The sequence below is a fragment of the Myiozetetes cayanensis genome, unplaced genomic scaffold (assembly GCF_022539395.1).
Source record: "Myiozetetes cayanensis isolate MyiCay16 unplaced genomic scaffold, myiCay2020 scf1, whole genome shotgun sequence".
NCBI classification, from domain to species: Eukaryota; Metazoa; Chordata; class Aves; order Passeriformes; family Tyrannidae; genus Myiozetetes; species Myiozetetes cayanensis.
Window position 1 is genome coordinate 84884505 of NW_026086604.1, and position 24798 is coordinate 84909302.

General features: G+C 43.7%; 1 protein-coding gene across 2 annotated transcripts in view; it reads right to left on the minus strand.

Annotated features, from left to right (window-relative positions):
- Positions 1–22750, minus strand: part of F13A1 (coagulation factor XIII A chain) — a 60417-nt gene extending 37667 nt beyond the window's left edge. The window contains exons 1-4 of one of the 2 annotated variants that reach the window (XM_050323142.1): positions 22635–22750; positions 21143–21291; positions 15243–15431; positions 3789–4040 (exon numbers count right to left, since the gene is read on the minus strand). In XM_050323142.1, the coding sequence (XP_050179099.1) occupies positions 3789–4040; positions 15243–15431; positions 21143–21290 (589 nt within the window). In that variant the 5' untranslated portion in view covers position 21291; positions 22635–22750. Of the gene's footprint in view, positions 1–3788; positions 4041–15242; positions 15432–21142; positions 21292–22234; positions 22280–22634 lie in introns of those variants that run through there. The other variant, XM_050323151.1, reaches the window with a different exon arrangement.
- Positions 22751–24798: the final 2048 nt, after the last annotated feature.

Genomic DNA, 24798 nt, shown 5'->3' on the forward strand with positions numbered 1-24798 from the left:
GGATCAAGATTAGTTTGCTGCCTTGATTAGTACTTGCCTACGTTAATGTAGCAAAAGAATGAAGCTCTGTGTGAATTTTGCCCATGTGGAATCTATGACACAAGATATCAAATTTAAGATTTAGCTATAAATGCAAGAAAATATTAAGCCAAATTTGGATGACCAGTAACATGTGAAAGGAGTCCAAAGTCAACCATGTGCTCTGCCAGGGCAGGTTAGGTTAGATATCAGGAAGAAATTCTTTACAGAGAGGGTAATCAGGCATTGGAATGGGCTGCCCAGGGAAGTGGTGGATTCTCTGGAGTCCCTGGAGGTTTTTAAGACGAGACTGGATGTGGCACTTAGTGCCATAGTCTAGTAACTGCAGTGGTAGTGGATCAAGGGTTGGACTTGATGATCTCAGAGGTCCTTTCCAACCTGGATGACTCTATGATTCTATGATACTAATCTTTAAACTGTATTAGGACTTTTAAGCACAAGAAATGTGCAACTGACTCAATAAAGTTGCAATATATTTAATTGCTTAAATACAATACACTTTGCATGAGGCTTGGGTGAGGGACCCAACTTACTCAGCTACACTATACTTCTGCACCTGTGTGAGAGCCACAGAAGTCGATACAAGGTCTTTTCCTGATAAGCACTAAATGTTCCCCAGCAGAAAGTTGCTGGGACTCAGTATCTCCTCGGAAAGAGCTTGCAGTATCCAGATCAAAGGAGTTCTTCTCTGCTTTCATGTAGTCTGATATTGCCAAGAGTTTAGTTAAACTCGAAGAAGTTATTCTTAACTACTTGCCATTTGTATCTTCTGTTCCCCAACTGAAGAGGGCTCTACATGCCCAAAAGTACACCTGTTTTATCCATGTTAGCTGGTTGAAGAAAGAATGCTGCCTTTCATCACAGACTTTACCTTGTTTATTAAGTGATGAAAATTTCACCTGAGGTTTGGGGCCAGTGTATCTAATTTTTCAGGATCAGGTCCTGCATCATTAAAGTATTCTTGGTGATCAGCCTTAAATATAGCTAAGGGGATTAACATATATAAAAGCATCTGATCATTTTGGAAGCAAAGTACTCTGTAGCTTGACTTGGTATTCAAACTTATTCTAAAACAGCAGGGAAAAAACCAACATCTCTCTCTGGGAAGATATGTCAAAACTGCACTACAGTGAGAAAAGAAGTAATAGGAAAGGGCACAAATGCTTCTGTCTTAAAGAAAAGCTCATACCGACGTATTGATGTTTCTCCAAAATGATGAGTCGGAAAGCTGCACTAGGCAGTTGAGCCTGTACTCTGCTCCCTGCTATAACAATCCCCATTCATTTCTGGCATCACAAATGAATCACTTCTCTCTTTTTAATGAGGCTTTTCACTCAGACTTTTCTGCTTAGCTATTAACCCAGCAAACAAGTCTAGAAGATTTTCAAACTATTGTTTTCTCTGCACTTTAACTGCCTGAATATTTTTACCCTTTTGTCATTACACTGAAAAATCTTTTCCAGCCAGGGGATAAAGCGTGAAGAAACAGTCCTTGATTTTCTAACACAAGGAAAGGGGAAAAAGGCAGATATAGGAGCTAATTAGCCCAAACTACCTAGGAGTAAAAATAGGAACAAGAAATGAGAATAAATCCAAATCGAAACGAAACATGCAGGAAACGAAAACTACAATAGTCAGCAAGGGAGAGAACCTGAAGCCACTGAGACACACCTTAAAATGCAAGCTGCAGATGAAAATGTGGTCCCTGACTTGCCTCCTCTGGATCTAGGGTCACACAGCAATCCTTGTTGCCCAGAGACTGTGTTTTGCTTTCCTACAGCAGAGTTTTTCCATTGGCCTTGGCAATGCCTGCCACTGGAGGCAACTGCTACATGTCTTGCTCCCTTTGGGTTTGCTCCTTTGTTGTAGTTTTAACCTTTTTGGCTTTTGGCCCCATTCAGCTCAGGTGAAGGTGGGAGGGCATAGGGGAGCAAAGTGCCTGTATGCCATGGACAGAGGTGAATCACTCAGCACACAGAGCCAGTAGGGAAGGAGATGTGAAGAGATGAAGGGATTGATATTCCCTTTTTTTCCCTCTGACTAACACCTCAAATCAGCCTGTGCGGTCTGTCACACCACAGTGGGGTAGCCAACCCCCACACACATCTTTTCTCTATATAAGGCTGTATGCACCCTAGCTGGTTGCCTGCTAATCATAAGGCAAACTGAGGCAATTTAAGACGCTTTTTCTTTGGGGTTTATCCCTTTCCAAAGAGGTGCCAAACCACTGCAGTCACAGCACAGGCTAACAAACTGACTGTTACAACATCCAGGACTACAACCAAGTGATGGTCTACCTTGAGGTGGAAAATTGCACCTCCCTGGCTGAAGCTGTGAGATGCTGATGATGCCAACACAAACCTTGAGCAGTTTTGTCTGCTCACAGCGGATTTTAATCTGGCAGTGATTCCTCACTTTCTGTTTCACACTCTCCCTCCTCTCCCAGAACAAACTGTTAGCATGCTGCTCTAAGGTACCTTACCTCTACACTGCTTTCAGGAGTATCTCACAGTGTCACAGCGCACTGGGTCCTGCCCTTCCCTCCTGTTCCCGCTTAACTAAGTCCTCTTTATTCAGCATTAACATATATGTTCTTAAATAATGCATAAGCTAATCATTGCTTATATTCCCTTGGACTAGGGGCAAGTAATGAATTCAGCACAAATCATTCGATGTAATGACAGTAGTGCAGCTGAATAATGGGCTCTATTAATAATGCTAAACTTACTTGTCACTTGGTAGGATGGCTCTTGTTTGGTATGAGATTATTTGACGCAAATATTCTGGTAAAAAATTGAAAGATGAAGGAAGGGTGGCAGAAGAATATTAAAGTTAGCTGGTGACCTAAATATATCACAATACATATGGCTTGGAGCCTTACAGGTGTCAAAAGCTGAGACACAATGCTACAGCCTGTAAGAACGCTGAGTCAAACCACTCTGGTCCTTCTTGCCTTCTCCTTAAAGCCACACATGGAGTTCATTGGGTAAAATACAATCCTGCATAAGGCCTGATGTTTTCCCCATGATCCTGGGAGATTTCAAAGAAATAAATTGTTCTTCAACCCACTGTATTGTAAAAAATGGCTCATTTGCAAAATGTTCTGCTCCTCACAGAGGCCATGGTTGCTAATTAGTCACCAAAAAAGGGGAAGTTATAAGGGCAAATGTCATGTAGCAGCAGGAAGGTACTACCAGTGATGCCACAGCAAGTAGACTCCACCCAGCCCGTGCAGGAGCAGCAGCGCCCACTGAATTCCTGCAGTTTGGCTGCAGATGTTCAGTCCTACGTGTGACAATCTATGATGTAAGTCAACAAAGTACGGGAGGCTGCCACATCTTGCCCTACACCAAATCCTCAAAAAAGACATGCCCCTATTGACTTGTCAGTTTAAAGCACACACAGGCAGGCAGAAGGCTCATGCTGTTGCCTATTCAAGTCAGAGTGAAGCCTTGTGGTATGTTTGCTAAGAGAAACAGAGCCCAAACTGGTAAACACAGGCTTGGCCTCATAAAACTGCAGAGTGCAAATACAGCACAGGCTTTGGTCTCCAGCATGGAGCCCTGCTCACACAGGGCTATTCTCCAGCCTGAAAGATTTGACTCTTGGCAGAGTTTATGTAAAATTTCCAGACCCAAACTGGCATGTCTCCAAACTCCTTAGTACCAAGCTGTCCTTCCTGGACCAGCCCCTCCCAAAACCTGATGAGCTCAGCAGCAAAAAGTGTGAACCTTTGGTAAGGTACTTACTCTGGCACCAGGGATTGAACAGGATATACGTGTCAGTTGCTGGGTTTCTGCGTGTCCGAAGGATGGCAAAGGGAGTCCAGACAGCAACATACAGGCGGAACTTCCCAATGATGCAGGTGGCAGAGGACATGATGGACAGGCGAATGGAGTTGTTCTCCCTGTGAGTAATCTTGGCTCCCCACTCACCCGGTTTCAGCACATTACCTACTATGATTGGGATGTAGGTGCCTTTGTTTTGCTGTGGGTAGCGACCTGGAGAGAGAAGTGAAGAGGTTTGCCTTGTTTTAACAGTTTTTCCAAAACTTCCTAGCAGTCATTTGTCCCTTTGTCTTATTTTCAGTGGAGTTGGCAAGTTTGTGTGGGCAGAAATCACCTACCTCCCTCATCGCCTAACACAGTGCTTGGTCACTTGGCAGTACAGCCACACGAGCACACACAACACCTCCCCACAGGCAGGCTGTGCAGACACACCCACCCATCTCACTCCAGCAAACTTCACTCTTACTGGTTCAAGCACTGTCAAGAGGTAGCCCTGGCAGCATGAGCTGGGGTTATCCCAGGCCTTTCTTGCTCACCACTGTTTATACTAGTGCAGCAAACTGCCCTCCAGCAGCTTGGTGTCAGCTAGACTGTTGGTAAGTTTAAGAGTTTAGATAAGAGCCTCTTGCCCAGTTCAGATGCACCCACCACCCTTGTCACTAGCATGAAAGTGCCCTATGGGGCACAGACATCCACTTTGGGGTTCTTTAGCAGAGTAAAACCGTGTTCTCACTGCATTACTGCGCTGACAAGCAGAGACCAAGCACTCTTTCATGAAGTCCATACAAACACAAATGAGTCCACCTGGACACCCAGCACTTAGTTCCACCCAACCACCCACTCCTCATGGACATAGTGGAAATCATCTCTGGATGCCCAGAATATAAATCACCACATCCATGCTTTATTGCCAAAATTTCTCTGCTACAAATGGATCCCAAAGTATGACTGACCTTCAAAGTAACACATGTGATAGTCTACCTCACAGTAAGACAACACACACCCTAGAGAAGCCTATTTTACTCTGTCAATTATAAAAAGCAGCTAGATGGATAGGCTACATGTAAACATGTACACTGCCAGGATTCAAAGTTGTGTGAGACTCCACCCTTTGAGACTGAGGTAGAGCCAAACTGTGTCTGGAAGCCAACCAACAGCATAGACAGAGAGACACTTGTGAGAAGGCTGAGTTCCTTATCTCATTCTCAAATCTATTCTTCATTTCATATTTTAGGCTGAAAGTAAGACTATCTCATTCAAAAATAGGGTAAATGAAAAGCAATGATGGCAGACAGAGGGATAGACTTCTATATTTTTCATTCCTACTATTTAAAAACTTCAAAATTAAACTTACAAGGGCGTTGATTTTCTTGCTTGCTTATTTTTATACTGCTGCTGTAGAGACAATCCCATATCTGAACACTGCTACATTTGGGAAAGGACAACTCCAGCTTTGAATCTGAAGCTTGCAAGCTGTCACGACATTTGTGTTTCTGAGAAATCTGGGGCTACTGTGTTTCATCCAAGAGATTATTCAGAGCACATGAATTTCCATTTTGCAGATATTCAGTGCAGATAAATAGCCCTGCTGGCCAGGGATGCTGTAACACATGAAACTCATTCAGATCAGTGAGAGACGCAATGGAAGGAAAAGACCTACAGGAGAATAAAGGACTAGAATAAGAGAGCACATACATTAGAAGATAGAGCAGTGGACACTTCAAACAGAAGCCATCAAAGGAATGCCAGTATAGAGAGAAGAGCCTACAGAGGTAACAGAGATGAGAGTCTTATGCCTGCTAACAATTGTGATCTGAGAGCTGAACACATTCTTGTTCTTTGTAGTGCAACCGGGTATGACCCAGCTTGCCTCAACAGTTGATATTTTGCTTCTAGTTTTGACATAATCTTTTTCCAAAAAAAGCAGTCCAGGCAAACAAAGCAGGAGAGCAAACCGAGTAGTAAGGCTGATATCCTTGAAAATCATTAACAAGTACTACTTTTAAAAATGCCTCCCTTACCTCCTTCAGAAGGGTGGGAGGGGGAAGAGATGACTATTTTAACATGGTTAGGAACTGGCATTGTTATCTTCACTGGAAGTTCCATGTCAGTGCAGCAGCCTACTGGGGAGCAGAAGAAGCCACACTGTGGTGGTGGCTTTGCACCACCCTGTCCGTGTACACCACATGTACATGGGGAGGCTTCAGAATCACTTCCCATTAAATCTGCATATATGAACCAGATAGGATCTCAAAGAGGCCGTGAAACCTTTTCAAGGTTTCACTGTCACTGGCACCTCATAAGCCTGTTCAGCAAAATACTGAGCCTCTGGTATTCTCACTTCTTCTGAAACCTCAACATGCAAACCGACATTTGCCCTTCCAAATAAAAGTCCTTCTTACAAGCAAAGCCACAAGACACCCTCATACACCTGTTGCTTGACAAGGGAGCACCTATAGTTGCTGTGGAGGAGTATGCAAGGTACTTTCACCCCAGAGCCTCACACAGCTGCTCCCACACAGTAAGAGGTCACTGTACTCTCTCACTCACCCATGAGGAGGTGCTCTGGGGTATTGCCGGCATCCTTACAAGCATAGGAGAGATGCTAGGGAAGGGATATCCTAGAAGTTAGGATACTTTGCAGATATTGTAAATAGTAAACACAAGAGAACACTGTTTGCTTCTGACAGATGATCAGAAATGGGTGCTTGCTAATGGTTGCATAAATCCTGAACTCACAAGGAAGCTTGGAAAGATGGGCAGAGCCTTCAAGAGCACAGTGAACAATTTCCAATGTTTTCTTTGAAGAGAGGACAGGTTCCCTTCTTCTGAAAGAAAAACCAGAAGGCAAATGGAAGAATAAGGGTTGCAAATGGAAGAGTAAGAGAATTGTTTCTTCTGACATGAGCTTACAGAGCTGAATTGTAAACTCTCATCTAGACATCTGACAGCATCAGCCACACTAGTCTCATATACACACATCTGCTGTCTTGACACTAGAGTGCTATAAAGCTGAGTAACTTTGGCATTACAAGCTAAGGTTGCTGGCAAAATAATCATTATGTAGGTTCAGCTCTATATTATAATCAACTTTGTAGGCAGGATGGCTCTCAGGCTGGCTTGGCCATTTGAGTTTTATCTACAGCTTGAGCACACATTTCTGGCTGCACTGGAAAAGTAGAGCCAACTTCAGCTCATAGTTGGGATATCTGTAATGTTGGCCCTTTCTCTGAAGGAATAACATGGAGTGGTGATTTCATTCTCTGGTTTAGTCTCTAGGGTAGAAGATTTGATGTTATCCAAAGACTCATTACCAAAAACCTGTGAATGCCTGACAGACTATGCTGCAGGGTATCTGGTGCTAACCCAACCCACAGAGAGGTTGGAGGGTGTTTGGGTGCATGTCAGGTCCAGGAGCCTTGTAGACAAGATAAACTCTTTTTATGCTGACAGGAGGGTGCTGACATTCTGCCAGCAGCATCAGCTGGCTCAGGATCTCTCCGGCTCTGGTTTGCTCCAGGAGTTGGCAGCCTGAACTATGTTCCACAGCCAGTTCTTTGTGGTTGCCTCACTTCCTAGTACTCACGTTTGCTTTGGGTGTAGGAGGCCCTGGCCCTCACATGAGGACATTTCACAGCCAATTGCTCTGTGACAGACAACGTTGTTGTGTGACATCACGCTGTTGGGATGCCCCTGTCTGCTCACTGTAACAGCACATGGAAATGGGAAAATCTAGCCTGAGAACTCAGAAAGCATGGAGATTGCTGTGCTGTTTGAATTTTTTTGTAGGCTCCTATTGCAGCTTAGAAGATAGCATGCTGATATGGGGGCTGCTGACTGTCCTGTTTTCAAAGCAGAAGAGGACAGGAGAGAACTCACAGTGACCCTCTTTCTTGGGCCTACAACTCTCTGCATTTCAGTGCTAAGTACTGAGCCACAACACCACCAGAAGATATTATTTTTACAGAAACCTCTCTTGTACAGAAGGTTTAACAGCACAACCAAATCTCTTTCCCCTGATGCTCAGTGCACAGGGTCTGCAACTCTTTTGATACTTCTTTCTTACCCTTTCTTGTACCACCTTGGTTTCTGTAGCTATCCAAGTTGGTCTCCTAAAGCTCCTTCTCACTTCACTTGCAGCTCAGCTCAGCTCTACACTTCCTGGGGTTTCCAGGTATCCAGGAAAAGAGGAGCAAAATAGCTGCTGTCACTATTGAAGGAGCTCATAAAATAAATAAAACACATGAGTAAAGGTCTACATGGCAAAAGGGACCATGAATGAAGCTTGTGTGGATGTGGGTATGTATGGGATGTTCCCTACCACAGGCAGACTCTTTACAGAGGCAAAGAACAAAATGCTGTGTTTGTAAAATTTGCCAAAGTCTATTTATGTAGCAGCAAAATAATGTGCTGTCTAAAACACAGAACTGTGGTCACATACATGCATTCAAAGTGAGTTATTTTCAACATATGCCTTAGCTCCCTTAGCATGTCAGCTCTGGGCCTATCAGAGCTGTGTTAAATTTTGGGTAAAATTGCCACACCAGAGAAGGATTTACATCGATAGAGAGATGGTGAGACAGGCGCAGAAACTTCAGCCATCAAAACACAAGCACTTCTCTCTGATGGAAGTGGGATACCTCAGAAGAGAGGGAGATGAACAAAACTATTTCTCAGTAGTCTTTTTAAGAACCCTCCTTAGAAGATTAGCTTTTCAAGGAGTCAAGGAATCTGTCTCCCTTTAGGACATATATTGCACACAATAATTAACAATTTTCCTGTGGGTTTGTTTGTTTTGTTTCAATATACTCTTTCATATAAAGGGTAAAGAATCTATTTCAATGCCAGCCCTGGAATTTATAATAATGATGACAGCTTGATACATAAGTTTGAGCTGGAAGCCAGCAGTACAATAGCTGTGTAGCAGAGGTAAGACTCATTGTAGCAAGGAGCCTGGAGATGGGTGTTAGTATATGGGAACCATGACAGGAAACAAAAAGTGAAATAAAGAAAAAAGAAACAGGAGAGGTGCTCTAATAAAATTCCAAACAATCAAAACAAACAAGAAGAAGAAACAATCTTTTTGTAAAAAACAGTAGTGTCTAAGTCACTGTTTTAACATCCCGGCTGGGTTCCTCCCACTCTCAAATTCTATTGCCTTCAGAAGTGCTATATAAAAACTTGGAAATGTAGGAAACCCAAACATCTTGGAATAAGTTTTGCTCACAGCTCCAGTTAGAAATCCTTAACATCTGGTCATTCTGTCCCAGGAATGGATATTTCTAGTGCTTTACAGTTGTAGAACAGACATTGGAGTCATGTACCTTAGCTATTAAAACAATTAAAAAATACAGCTTGATTTTATGTGCCACTTGATGCTGCTGCAGCAGTGCAAAAGGGAGCATAATAAAGATGAAGATTGCTTGGCATGAAATACTGCATTCATAGAGCACTGAGGGATTCCCTCCTCTCTGCTCCTCTGGGGTTTGACTGTGAATTCCAGAGAGGAGGAAAAAAATACCCCAATGCCTTTGTTCAGAAAGTGTTTAGGTTTGTTACTTGCTAAGAGCTGGCAAATAGGTCTCTTATCTGCCTAGAGTCAATCTCTAGGAAATGTGTTCCACTGGTAATAAATTATTTTTTTCTCCCACAAAATGGGACATCAAGTTTAGACCATCAAGCGTTTCTGTATCTCTGTTCAATGTTTTTGTGGTTCTTTGTGAAACAGAGATCTAGCGATTCATTAAACTCTCAGTGTTAAGTACCAACTCCTGCACCAGTTAGTTGCTCCTGTGTGGTGCTAAGAAGGTTCATAAAAAAGTCAGGATCCAAAATTTTCCAAAGAGTAATTTTCACCCAGAGGCAGAACTCAGCTCAAAATCCCATCCCAGGTGCTGGGAATCATCTCATGTTTCAGCCCCTTCACTACCACGTGCCCTGCCTCAGAGCTGCTGAGGAGGACAGGTGACAGCAGGGGTAGCAATACTTTCCACTAAGGTGGAATTACTACCTGACAAAATCATTAAAACCTCGGTAACCTTGGAATAACACTTGGCACAACTCTGCTGTGAAAACAGGGAAAGGCTGTGGACACTGTAGGACAATATGAAGAGTTCCATTGATTCTGGTGTGTGTATCTTGAATTTGACCCCTGGTTATTTAGTTGAACTCAGCTATCCTTCTGACCACAAGTGGGAATTTGGTGTCACCTAAATAAGCCATGCTCCAAGACCATTCTAAAATCTTTGTGTTCTTAGCTGCTTTTATGTGTTTATAACTATCCTTCTGGAGCAGGCCTAAGAAGACTTTGGAAAAAGGAGCAGTAAGTCTCTGCTCTCATCTCAGGCCAAAAGCCAATGATTTATAGAAGCCTGATGAGAGCATATGGATGGGTGTGTGGGTGTCCACACATGCACACATGTAGAAAGGTGATAGTAGCCTGGGGGACTGGAATTTATGATTGTTCCAGAAGTATGTCAATGAATAAAATGTCCATAATAATATTAAGGGCTAGACCAATATATACAGATTTATGAAGCCATTTAAGGGAAATCCAGATAGACAACAATTTATGAGGATGTGGGGAAATATATCATTAGAGTCAGGATGCACTCTATAAACTCATCAGCCCCTCAAAGATTTACAGCCACGTACTGGAAACTACTACTAAAAGCAAGAGTGAAGGCTGTATAAGCCCATCTAATAATACATCTGCTTTTCAGAGAAATCCCTGCCAGTGCAGCAGTGCTGGTGGAAACTCTGCAGCACTCATGACAAACTGGCTGCCCCAGGTGCGGGAGTCATGCTCACCCAGGCTAAGCCTGCACGGGGGAAAGCTAAGAGGAGCACAAAGTGTTCCCATCACCATGAAGGCAGTAGTCAGGAGAGACCAAAATTGGTGAAGGGGTCCATAGGTTCCTCAGGGCTCACTGGGGTTCCAAGTAAACTGAAATTATTCCCACTGGGGGGAACTAGATGTAAGCACAGCAACTACACTTCTCTTGTGGCTCTTTCATCTCAATCCCAGACCAATAAAACAAGTATCACCCAAGTGGTGATGTTCACCTTTCCTCTTGTAAAAGACAGGAAGTGGGCTGCAAGGAAGGAAATACGTGGTGATGGAGCAGCTCTAAAACCATAGGTTCTGCAGTAGGGCTGTGGTCCAGCACAAGAACTGGAACAACATCCAATTACTCTTTATAAGTGGATATTTTTCCATGTGGATTTTTTGGCACATTTATTGTTTTCCATACTTTGGCAGGCAAGTATGGTCCTAATTTAATGAAGGATTATGTGCAAAACTGAATTATAATAATTCACGTTAGCATTTCAGTCAATTGCACCAATGATGACTCTACACAAAACAGTCTGTTAAAGCAAGAAGAACTTTAGTCATAAGGAACCATCACAGAAGAATATCTGTAAAAGTGACTTTCAAGAGATTGGGGTGAGTTATTTATATGTTTACATACATATATATATTTGCTTATACAATTTAACCCATGAATTCTAACCTCTGTGTGAATGGTGTTTAAATGGACTGTGGATTAAAAAAGATTGTTATTAAAGGTTGTTCTGTGAGTGTTTCAGATCTAGTTTCACATGATTCAAGAAGCATTTGTCCCAGGTACCCTTGATTCATTATCAGTTAGAAGAATTAAGCAGTCTCTACTTGCTTTGCTTGCTTCATTAATCATCATCTTAATGATGCAAAAGAAGCAAAAATAGGAGCAAAAAAAAAGCAAGGGAAGAGTAAATTTTAGGGTATAATGGAAATAGAATAGTTCTGCCCACACACACAGGATCAATTCATTACCATTGTCACATTTTTCAGGAGCAAAATTAGTATTTAATGGATAAAAATTCTGTGATGGATTAATGTCAATGTTAGGAAATTTCCCAGGGCTGGGAACTAATCATTTCTGAATAGCTTCATACAGCACTGTTGTATAAACAGCCCCCACTGTAGGAAAAGCCCTGCAAAAATGGACTTTGGACTTTCAGATCCAACTGAATTCCCTGGGAACCAAGGCCAGCCACCCCCACAGAGTACCTTTGTGCCTTATGAGAGTAGAACCTTGAATCACTCATAATATTCTGCAGTTCTGGACAGCCTGGTCCACATTTCCTGGGGTAACATCCTCATCCTTGGAGATGCTGAAAACCTGGCCCTAGGGCAAGGCCCAAAAACACTGGATCAAGCTTGACCTGCTTTGAGCAAGGTCTAGGGATGAGACCTTGGCCTCTTGAGAGGCCACTCCAATGTAGGTTATTCTATTCTACAGTTCTGCTGCACTATTTGAAATCTACTGCTCAGACACACAGAGAGCTCCTTGGAAAGGTCATTTTACAACAACCTGGCAATATTTCTGTGTGTCCATCACTTTAATCTCTTAAACTCAGCACTCTCCTAGGAGGTATACTCCTTTCAGCACAAAAACCTTCTCTGAGCTCAAGCTGCCTCTGCTGTACAGCTGTTGTCTGAGCCACTCCCTAGGGGTAGCTTCTGCCTGACAATACTGAATGGCAGGATTCACCTCCCCTGACTTTAGTGTTCTTAAAGTCAGAGCCTAGTCTATGGGAGAGAGTCAATAGAGGAAGCAAAAAAAATCCAGAAGAGAGTTCATCCCATTTTAAGACAGCGGGATTGAACTCCACTTGGAGGTGCCTGCCTCTCTTCCCTGCTCACGGACAGCCTGGGCAAAAGCTTTTAGACTGGGCTCTGGTGTTTAGGCTGCTGGCAGTAGGAGAGGTGAAGGTTTACACTTTAGTAAGACAAACAGAAAAAAAATAGATGTTCAAAACCCATGACAAAAGGTTTGAGAGCACAGCACTAAGACCTTCAGCACTCAGTGCTCTTTGCTGAGTATGACAAATCTCCTTCTCAGCATGAAACATTGGACTTGCCACTAAAAAGAGAAGTAGCAAGAGTCAAGCACGTAATATCTAAATTTTCCTTCCCCATTTTAGACTGTTTCTGTTTTGCTTTCTGTTGCTAGCCTCTGAGAACAAATACACTGCGTTTTCACCACATGTTCACAGAGAAACATCTGTGGAGCACTGAGTGTTGACCGGTTCCTAGAAGAGGAGCCTGAACATCTCCCAGTTGAATCTTTGTGAGCTAAAGTCCTTGTAGCAAGAGGGCAGTGGTGCTCACAGAAGTGAACACTTAAAAAGCAGGGGAGGAAAGTAGCATTGTACACTATCCTGTATATGCAGCCCTTTCCTGCAGCCCGTTGTCAGCTATCACACATGGACACTGGTCCCATTTCACAGGAAGGACAGCAACAGTGAAGAACAGGGAGGGGAATTCCACCACAGACTCAGGGCTGACCTAAAGGAATCATTCAGAGCTGAATTTGTTGCAGAGTCTCCCCTGGCTCAGGCTGCATTTAACCCCTTCCTACTGTTTCTTGGATGTGGGGACTTCTATCCATGCTTAGAGATTCAAGGTACAAACAGTGGATGAATGTATTATGAAAGAGCATCAGAAAAATAAATGAATGTGTTCTCTTAAGTGGACTGTGCAGTGTCAAAAGAAGTGTTAATTTTCTTCTTCCAATATAGAATATCTGATTAAAACAAATGCAAACTGCACGAAGTGCAATAAAAAACAAATGTTCCATTTTCCACTTCTTCTTGATACAGCTGTTTGTTTTAAACATATAAAGAGTAAGGGAACAGTCTTGAATTTAATTAAATCCCAAAAGAACTAATGATATTTATGCATATTAAATTTTAAAGGCACTTGTGGCTGTTCAGCCAATCATTCACTGGACTGTCATAACATGCCTCCCAACCCTAATTTAAATTAGAAAGAAGAGACCCATGGAAAAAAATGTGCAGACAGTAACATTTTCACTGCACATATGTTTAAGAGATAAACGCCCATCTAGCTTTAAAAAGCAACAAATCTAATAAATGGCCACATCATCATATTTCAACGATGGAAAAAAATCAACGTTACAAATTTCAGAGCTGCTTCTCACAGGAAAGTAAATTAAAACATCAATTATAACCTACTTTAAAGAGTTTATAAGGAAAACATTGAAGTCTTAACACAGAAACTACCAGATCACTCTAGATGAAGCTGGGGGTTTCCCAGAGTTGTGTTGTAGGGACAAGCATTTGGTGGGGCCATCTTTGGGTCATAGCGGGAAGCCCCACGCTGTCACTTGTTTTTCCCCTTCTCTAGTAAGGTCATTCTCTTCTCTAGTACTGTAACTTCAATGAGTCAACAGGTGCATTAGGATATAGGTATCTGATGAAGACCTCTCAGTGAGCAGAAAAGGCTTTCTTTCTCTTTCTGCAACTAATGAAGAAAGTTTCTGATATCGTCCTGAATAAGTCTCTCAGCACTGGTGAGGCTGCGCCTCACACCCTGTGTTCAGTTTTGGGCCCCTCACTACAACAAAGACATTTTGTTGCTGGGGTGTGTCCAGAGAGGAGCAACAGAGCTTGTGAAGGGGCTGGAGCACAAATCTGACAAGGAGTGGCTGAGTGAGCTGGTGTTGTTTAGCCTGGAGAAAAGGAGGCTCAGTGGGGAGCTGAGCTTATCACTTTCTACAACTATCCAAAAGCTGGGTGGTGGTTAGTCTCTTCTCCCAGGTCACAAGAAATAGGACAAGAGGAAATGGTCTCACATTGTACCAGGGGAGGTTTAGATTGGATATTAAGGAAAATATCTTCACTGAAAGGGTTGTCAGGCATTGGAATAGGCTGCCCAGGAAAGTGGTGGAATCACCACCCCTAGAAGAATTCAATATACATGTGGATGTGGAACTTGGGGACATGCTTTAGTGGTGAACTTGATGGTGCTGGGTTAATGCGTGGACTGAATGATCTTAGAGGTCTTTTACAATCTTAATGATTCAATGATTCTATGATTCTGGTCCAAAGCTGAAGTCTTTGAACCTTCTCTCTTGTTACCAAGTTGGTTGTAAATGCAGGCTGCAAAGTTGCAAGATTCTTCCATGCTGTATAATTTCCCTTCTTTTTGTAATCAGTATTTTGCCATCACACTTCATACTTTTCCCACCTCAAACATCAGAATCCTCCTCCCTGCATCTCCTAAACCCTAATAAGAGATGTGTCCTGTTCCACTTACCTTTCAGCATCACTGTATGTCATTAACCAGATACAACTTTGAAAGATCAATAAAGTACAGCTTCTTACTAAACAGAAACTCCCAAATATGACTTCTTCTTCTCTTACATGAAATTCTGCTGACTTTTGCAAGAAAGGATTCAAACCTTGTTTGGAAAAACACTTCCTTGCCTATGGTTAAGCCTGTTTTTATGGTTTATCAATCATAACAGGAAAAGACCCAGCCACTAAGTACTGCTGTGTTCCTGTTTATGATAGACTCTCCAACCTTCCTTTGCTGATAAGACACAGCCTTTGCCAGGCTCTTACCCATTAAAAACTCCAGCCAGAATTGGTCTGTCTCTGGTCTATAAGGTCGATTGAAGTCAATCTGGATTTGGAAAGGCTGTCCCCGACGCACTATCAGCTTGGGGTTGTAGTACTTGTCAGTGTGGTGCTGCTGCTTGTTGATCTCCTGGGGCTCCTTGAACATATAAATATCCACAACACGCAGGTAATCTGCAGAGATGTAAATGAACAAAGGGGGCAAGGATTCAATATATTAGAAAGTCAGTACTGGTATCAACATCATTAGAGGCCACATCCTCCTCATCTCTGGGGAATGAACACCACATAACAAGAGCATGCTGGATCTGTTTGGGGCTTACATCCCCCTGGCTGAGCAGAGACTTATGGACTGACACTTCTCTGTCCACCTGCCATTTTCACAGGGGCTACAGGTCTTTCAGTGCACAGCAAAAGCAATCTCAGTAAGAACTAGTTGATAGGGGTGGAAAGCTGAGTTTCCCCAAGGAGAGTTTGGTTCCATCTGTCTTTTGGAATCGCCTTTCTGCAAGTCTAGGCCTTGCTGTCACAAGTTTACCAGCGCAATCAGTAGGCCTGCAAGAGTTGCAGCCTCTTGTCTCCCTTCTTTCAGCCCTCCATTTTTAAACTGCAAATTCACAGGGGTTTTGTGACACTTAAATACATTAATGTCTGCAAAATGCTACCAGTATTGAGTGCTGAGGAGCCTGAGAGGCAGTTAATGATCTTGCATTCAGCTGAGAGCTTGGATTGCCTGTATTAAATAAGGTTTGGGTTTACTGTATGTGTCTAGACTCAGCTTCTCAGTACACCTCCACTGCTATTAGTGTCTTCTTACGAAAACTATATTTACCATTATAGTATATAATTACAGCATAGAGTTACAGGCAAGCAGCAGTAGGTATCTGTAACATGCACGGGCAAAGCTTCACTCCCTTCAAATTAGGGCTGTCTAAAGGGTTATAGCGTAACACTGCTAGGAGTAGTTTGCTCAGCTAATGACCAATGTGGGGTGGCACTGGGATAGCCAAAGGCACTTGTAGTCACTATAAGCTACATGACTGTATCATATCATGAATCTTCACAGTGGGAATCCTCTCACATAACAAGAAACCACATGAAAATGAACTGGACATCGTCCTTTTACCTACATGCTTGGGCACATAATCATGAATCCTCTGCCAAGAGGAGGACCGTTAACTATTCACCAGCAAGAGAGAGACAGGAGGGTAAAGCTAGATTTGCAGCTCTCAGCTTGTCTTTCCAGGTGCTGACAGTTAGAAACTAGCTAATTTCTGCATTTTATACTGACAACAACAGAGACAAACTCATGCCTGGCAAAAAGAGGTGCACATTTACAGCAGCTGGTGGAGCTGTGTACACTTTTGATGGTGTCTAATTTGGCCTGCTACTAAGTACACTATGATCAGGAATGATGTGCTCAGTGAATGAGTCTGAATATTCAAGTAACTGAGGGCTGAATGCGACCCCTTTCACAGAAGCTCAGACAACAGCTTTGCATGTTGCCTTTTAAGGCAGAGAGACAATGCAGAACAGCCAGCTGAGAACAAATGGCAGAGCCCTGCAGGCAGCACCTTCCCTGGACACCAGCATTGTCCCTCTCCTGCCCCAACCAAGACACCCAGCCTGGGCTCTAGGCAGCAGCTATTTGGAGACAGGAGTAAGGGCAATAGGAGTAGATTCCATTCCCGTTGGCATTATCACTGTCAGGTCCCTAGTCCTGTCCTTCAGGAAACAGAAGGAAAGGAATATGTCTGAGGACATAGCAAGATAAGGAACCTTTCATGGAAAAGCCCTGGATAGCTGAACCCAAAACCATCTGCCTTCTGCTAACCCTAATCTGCTGAAAGGCTGGAATACCCTGTTCAATCATGAATCAGGCTTAAAGTACCATGGCAATGTCATTGTTATTCTCTTTTCAATTCACAAGGCTTCTGGAGTAACTTCTGTAAAACCCCTCTGGCTTTAGCACTGGATGTAGTTACAGAGATGCCTCTGTGAAACATTAAATGTATTTTGCTCAGAAATCGTTCTCATTGCCCCCCATGAAGTAGGGCATGTCTTTGCCTCCCTCCCTGCAAAACTTACCAATGCTCACTCACAAAAATGCTGACAAAGCTCACAATTAAATTACATGAGGCAGAAATTTCCCAGGTATCGATAAAGCAGGAACAGGGGAGAGTCTCTCCTCTTACGCCTCCCAGTTCCTTCCAGGTTGGAAGAACTGCATGCAAAAGCTGTGTATCTTGGGGTTCTGTGAGGGGTGAGGCTATCAATAAAAATTTGGGTCAGCTTCTCCCTCCTTCCAAGGAAGCATAAAAATGGAGTTGAGGGTTTGTTGCATTTTCATCTCATGTTCTGAAACAAAATGGCAACAGTAACCCTGCCCTTCCCTCTTATACTAGCCGCTTTAAGGAACTGTCCCTTAAAGGAACGGCAAAGCTAAGCCACCCTGGGCTGTCAGATCAGCATTTGCTTTATTTTATCTCAGGACTTTACATGGCTCCTGTCAGAACACAGCCATACACATCTGCAAAAAACACTTTTCATTTTCAGTCTCAGTGTTAAAATACGTGTTGAACTTGCCGGGTAAAGATAACCTGTGAGTGAGCCTGTGCTAATTACAGTAAGGGAAATTAAGGAGGACAAAGCATGAGCAGGGTAATGGGATGTGCTAGCACCATCCCCAGGGTGTGATCCAAAGGAAGGCTCCAGGCGATGCTCATCTGTTTGTGAGGGACAAGTGGACATTGAGACCTACTTTGAAGTTAGGTCCGTGTGAGGGTTTGCCTGTAGCCTGATCTACTGTTTGGTGCAAGCAGGTTTGCTGCACGGGGGGCAGCAATGTGATGCTTTCTTAAAGCTTTTGTAATGTTAAGTTTGTATTGAAACAAACGAGCATAAGCTTGAGCTGTTTTTCAAATAACAAGAATAGCCTTCAAACATCAGGTTTCCTTGAAGGACCAGAGAGGAAGGGCTCTGAACTGCAGAAAATAAAATAAAAAAATAAATAAATAAAAATGTTGAATTTCCGAAGGAGGTGCCCATCATGCTGCTAACAGGGGAAGCACGACTGCCTGGTGAGCCACCGGACTTTGCAAAGGAGGGTGTGTGGGGAGCTTGCAGACCGTGGGGCCGCAGGGCTGTGTCCTCCCACCGGGCGCCCTCATAACACATTGCAGTGAGAGAGATGAGCTGGCCAGGACGAGCCAGGGGGAGGACACGGCAGAAGCGTGTTCACGGCGACTCAGGCTTCTCGCTGAAGAAGCGCTCGGGGGCTGAGCGTCCTCCTCACCGAGCATCTCCTCCCGCAAGCAAGCCGGCTCCGACAGCAGGCAGCCCACTGACCGGGCTGGGGAGGCAGCCGTCCCCGGCAGCCTCCGTGCTCGCTCCGGCTGTGATTCAGCACAGTAGAAGTGGGTGTCAGCAGAGAGCTAGGCAAGCACAGGGTTTTACCTCATCCTAGAGTAGTAGTTAAAATAGGTCAAGTGAATCACACCCTAAAAATGCCTGTTTCTCTCTGTTGGCTGTCAAGGGAAACGAGGGTGACTAGCTCAGCTGTAGACTCCTACACTGCACAGATCAAGGGCAGAATTCGGTTAAATTTAGGCATCTAAATGATGTGAGCCTGGTATGTAACCTCTTATTATGGCCAGTTGGTGGCTGGTTGCTGCAGCCAGTGTAGCGGGGAAGAGTACAGATCACCCTGGAACTGACATCCATCGAGTCTCTGGACTACCTGTGCCCTCACCTCCGCTTGCTGGATGGCTCTGTGTTGACTACAATCCCTGAAGGTGACACAGGTGAAGACACAGACGTTTAGATGTTTACAGCAGGTGTCCAAAGGCTAGAAAACACCTCAGTTGTAATAAGAGAGATAAAAGCATTTACATACTTTTTTCAGTGTGTTACAGCAATGAAATCTGGGAACCGCTACAGAAAAATTTTGACAACCCAGAAGTGTAGAGGGGTGCAGGAGAAGGAGAAGGAGGGATCACAAGCAGTCCTCTCTAAGGATATGCCCACAGCTCTAGAACCCTGTTGCACTCTGCCACAGACACTCACTTTATCCCCCAAACACAACACTGACAGTGCTCTGGGCCAGGCATCTGAATGTAAGGTTGAGTTCCATTGGGCTACAAACCTTTAGTGTGGTCTAACAGGTGACTCAAGCATCCTACTCCAAACAGTATGTCCAGGGATCACACTTATATCAGCTGGTATCACAGGCTTAGCTCACTGACGTGCACCAAAACAGGAATGCTACTGTAGTCTCTTCCCTTCAGGCACCCCCTTGCATGGTGTTGCTACAAGCACTGGAGAGAACTGCACAGCAAAGCTGATTTGGCTGTACAACAAGAGTTTGCCTGTTATGCACAGATTTATTTTTCAGTTGTACCAGTCCCGTAGCCAGATTCACCCAATGGCCACACAAACTCTCACTTTGGACAAGGGATGTTTTTCTCAACAGCAGCATCACCTTAAGCACATGTTGGGTTCCTGCCTCAACTCACTTGACCCGACATTACTAAGTTTCCATTGCATTTTTGAAAAGCAGGAGGCTGTCGCCCACCAGCACCATACTTCATTCAAAGCCTGATGTGAAACACATCAAAAAGCAATAGGAATTTTTCTCCTAGTACTGGTGGGCTTTAGCTACAGGCTGCACTCCTTCTAAGATATCCCACACTTACACTTCTCCAGCTTCTGTGAGCATATTTGGTTTGAAAAAATGTCTGGCCAGGACCTGTACTGCATTTGATAATTTAAACACACAGACTTGCCCCAGAGCTACAGGATTGTTTGAATAGGTTCAAGCAAAATTTCTGCAGTCTTAACATGACCACTGGTTTGCTAAGACATTAAAAAAAAAAGCTTTTTAAAGAAATGTGTGTTTATTAAAAGGGGGAGGAGGGAGAGGAATGTGTGGTTAAGGCACATGATTAGGATTACAGAAATAATGCTTTTCAACTTGTCACTTAAAATCTCTTTGCCTGCTTCCCTATTTGTAAAATGCAGTAATTAATGTTTGTCCACATTTGTTAAGCACTCTTTCAATCCTGGATCAGGAGTGCCCTCTGAGCATTGAGTATTATTACATCTGGCTACCCTCAGCTGCGACATTCAACAAGTTCTGTTCATTTCAAATAGGCAAACAATTTAACATCATTTCATTACTGATTCATTCAGGAGTTAATCCTGGTTTCTTTTAGGACAAATCTTACCTATTTTTTATTTCTGGTTTACTCCAAAGAGTTGGCACTGAGAACGTACTTTGATTTGTCCATCCTCTACTATGACATTGTTTTGTTTCCCCTACCAAACAATTATAAAACGTTTCACAGGGGAACAAATAAAAATATGGGTATGCCTTTTAGTTTTATGTTCTTTTTGTATGAATGAGCGGAACATCTAGCAAAGGTTTTCCCTGCCAGACAACATTTTGCAGCAGTTTAGCAGTTTCACGGCCAGTTTAGAGCCATATAGATAAGAAGGGCCATTAAGAGGAGACACTCCTGTCCCTTCACCCTAATGTAGCCACCGCCATGCCTGAAGCCATGCCTGAAGCTGGCAGGTCCTAAAGTGATTCTGTGATTGTGATCAAACTGGGAAACCCCATTCTTGCCTTTTTTTTAACCAATCCCACAGTTCAAGCAGGAAACTGATCACTCAGCTTCTCCACTCCTCACATTTCCTACCCATAACCTGTAGTAACATTCTCATGTACATGGGTGTTTTTAGTAAGTTTTTCATGAGCAGCAAGAAAAGCTATCTGAGATGGAAACACGTAAGGAAAAAAGTGGTTTGGATTTAGTTCACAGACCTGAGCTGAAGTGAGTATGGAAGATATAAAAATAGACTTATGGCTTAATTGTACACTGTACCTTTAGGATTAAATCCTCTAGGTATCAACCCAAAAGGATCCACCTCAGGGACCTCATTTTCTTCATCATTGGAGTTGTTTGGTGGGAGGGCTCTTCTCCCATTCAGAGGAGGTTTCTTCTCCTCTCTGGTACTCATTGTTTCAGACATCCTGTTTTGAAAATGTTGTAATACCATGAGAGAAAGAAACAGTGCAAGGAAAAAGTAAATATGAACCAGCAGGGCACATGTAAGATGGGAGAAACCAAAAGCAGTGTGGGGTGGCAGTGAGTTACACATTTTTAGACTCACATAAATAAAACCTGAGAGGCAAGAAACATCAGTCTAATGATGGAGTACAACTCTCTAAGGACTGGAAGGCATTTTGTGTTTGTGAAAACACATGAATAAGAGAAGAAGGGCTGGCGGGAGAAGGAGAGGGAAGTCTTAACACAGAAGAATTTGCCTAGGAGAAGCAAGACACTAAAAACATTAGGAAGTTTCAGGTAAAAAAAAATGGAAAATCATTCAGTCTCCCATCCTCCATAACAGCATTATTGAATCCAAACCAGCAAATTATATTTCCAGAAAGTGCATCACACACTACCTTTCCCTAATAAAAATGACATTATAAGTTATACTGCAATCAAACCAAATACTACAGCCTACAACAGTCTGTGGATGATCAGTGAAGAATTGTATTTTTGTCCCTATGCACACAAACACCCAATATCTAATGGGCTAACTCCTGCACCCAGACAATCTACTTTTGAGAAAAACAGAGGTGCGTGGGGGGGAAGAGAGGAAGGGTAAAGGGAAAAAAGGGAAAAGAAAAAAGCACTTATCCACTTATTTCTCTTCCACTAATGTCCTTAAGGGAAATCTTAGATGTAGGCTGATCAGAGACTTTTCTTTGAGCTACTCAAAACTGCTTTCACATCTATTTCAGTGTAAGGATGTAGCAATGAAAAGCCATGCCACCCTTCTAAGAAAATATTAATGACTGAGAGGACAGCTTCTTCCCCAAGCTCCTGAAAACAGCAATTTAAAACATAGCAATTATTTAATAGCAGTAAGCTCTTAAAGGAAGGGATTTTTTTAGTTAGCAAGGATACCTTATTTTCAGATAGTCTTATTTTTCTTCTCCCTTGCAGAATTTCTGCAGTGCAATAGAATCAGAGGAAAAGTTGGGGGTTTTTAAGTAATCTCTGTATATCCTCCTCCTTCCTGTTGCAATAGGACAGTGCTGAAAGGGTTGCCAAGCCCTCCCCACGCCACCTCCAAGGATCTGCCACCACTGCTGGCATGTCTTTTCTTCCTCTCTCCCTCTCCCGGCCTGTCTTACCCCAATTCTGCTCACCAGGAGCATTTCAGGGTGCTTGGGTTAAGGAAAAACTTGGGCACTGAAGTTTCAGTACTTTGTGAGACAAAGTAGGACTGCTCATGGCACAAGGGCATATGAAGGGGGAGACTGAAAGGGATTTTCTGAGACACAGTCCAAGAAACTATGCTTACCATGTTACCAGTCTTTATGGTATCTCTTCCTCAGGGTGCCTGTGATGCAACTTCAGGTGCTGGATTTCAGAGTACTCTCAGGTAGACACAGTGACGGTTCCCCTTGCAGATGACTGTGGGACACATGGACACGGAGAGGTCATTGGTGGCCCAGTGAAGAGTAGCTTTCTCTAGAAACCCTGTGCAGTCCAGGAGAGTGAAAGTATTTTGCACCAAACAGCTATGTTTGGGGCAAATTACCTTCAGTTCTTGCCCATGATAAAATGTGCATCACTTAACAACCAGGATCTGGGGCAGTTCCTGGTGGAAGCATTTTAGCTTCATGTCAACTTTCTTCAGTTCCATCAAGCTCTAGGGTAACTGGGGACTGTATGACACCTCCTCTGTGAGACAAAACTCTACAGGCCAGTGGAGCTACATGGAAAAAAAACCCCAATGCCAAGGGAAGAATTCAGGCCTACTGTTCTGCCAGCCACTGTTGTTTGGCAGCAGAGGTAGAAATCACATACTAAGAGCATACATGGGCAGTGAAGAGGCCCTCTTACCTGCATGGGAACTGCAAAAGTCGCTTAGCACCAGGCTGCAGCAGTTCTGGGGGCAGCCTGAGAATATGGACACAAGCGTTGTACTGTGTTTTCTCATGGCCAAAGGGTAAGAGGTGACTGCTGAAGACTGTTGAGCATAGCACAAGCCTGGCTGAGGGACTCCCTTCCCCTGTCCTGCTCCCCAAGGAGCGCAAGCACCCTGCGGGCACAGATCTAGTCCCATCACAGGCACCCTGAGCTTCAATTTCCATTGACTCACTTTTACACAGATGGGCCCCTTGGCACCCAGGAACACAATGAGCTTTCTAGGGAGAAGGCTGGTCGCCCATTTTCTTTCCTTTTTTTTTTTTTTTTCCCTTTCCATCCACATTTCTATGTGGCGTGTTGTGCTTTGTGCCTCTGTCTCCCACTTCCAGCCAGCACTTCAGTTCCCAAAACTGCAGCTGCTGCGATGATGTTACAAAAACTGATATAAATATTGCCTCGGTGCCATGCCTGCTGGAGGCCTGCAACACAAATAAGAAACACCGTCTCCCAAGGAAGTCATGTGCTTCCCCAAGCGGCTGTGGTGCTGTCAGAGCCAGGAGGAAAACTTTCCGTCAGAGCAAGGACTGGGGTATGCGGATGCAGCAGAATAGATCCCACTGTGCTGCAGAGCCAGCGGTTGCAGGTGTCTCTCCGCACCCAAGCACATCTCCCCCGGGCTTTTGGCAGAAGCGATGATCATGCAGAAACTGAGGAGGCCAAAATTTTTCGTGGCAGTGGCAGGAGTGGGGCTTTGCATCCAGGGAGAGTAATGTTCTGCAGGCTGTAATTTATTTATTTTGTGGGGAGTGATGTAAATTTATGCTTATGACAGCTCCAGATGGCAGGTATTTTCTCATTACCTTGGCTTCTTAGCATTTGCTACCCCTTGCCTATTAGACTGCACTGGCCTTAATTTAACTTCCGTGGTTCCAAACTACTGACGTCAGGTCTGATGCAGGAGGGGCTATGGAAAACACAAAGCCCTGATTTTCCTGTAGGGCATTATATTTAATGAATGATGCACTGGGATGACCGGTGAAAGAGCACTCTCTCTTCCTGAAGCCATTTCTGCACTGCACCCTGTGGGGAACTGCGAGCCCATACCCATTTCTCAGAGGCAGCCCTCAGATGGTCGTGGCCTTTGCCAAAGACCTTTGCAGTCATGGGCACCCTTCCCACAGCAATAGACTTTGGATGATGGACAGCCCTTCCTCCCGATCCCCACAGAAAAGCCCTTAAATAGCTACAAAGCTTGCACTCAAAAGGGTTATCTAAAATGCACTTTCCTGTTGTTGCCAGAGCTAGTGTCACTCTGTTCCAAGTTCTCCCAAGCCAGATAAGAGTTTGTGGGGAAAAAAACTCCCACAAAATGCACAAGTCAGTAGAGCTTTACAGCCAGAGGAGAGGGTGTGCCAAGATCTGTCACAAGCAAACTGATCAAGCAGGTGCTCACATAAATGGATTGCCATGCTGTGTGCCAGAGCCTTAGATGGGAGGGATGTTTTGTCTATTGTAGCTACACCAAGCACTCCTTGGAAACAGATGAGCATTGTAAAGCTCTGCAACAGGGTGGCTTCATTTCTTCCTCTGTT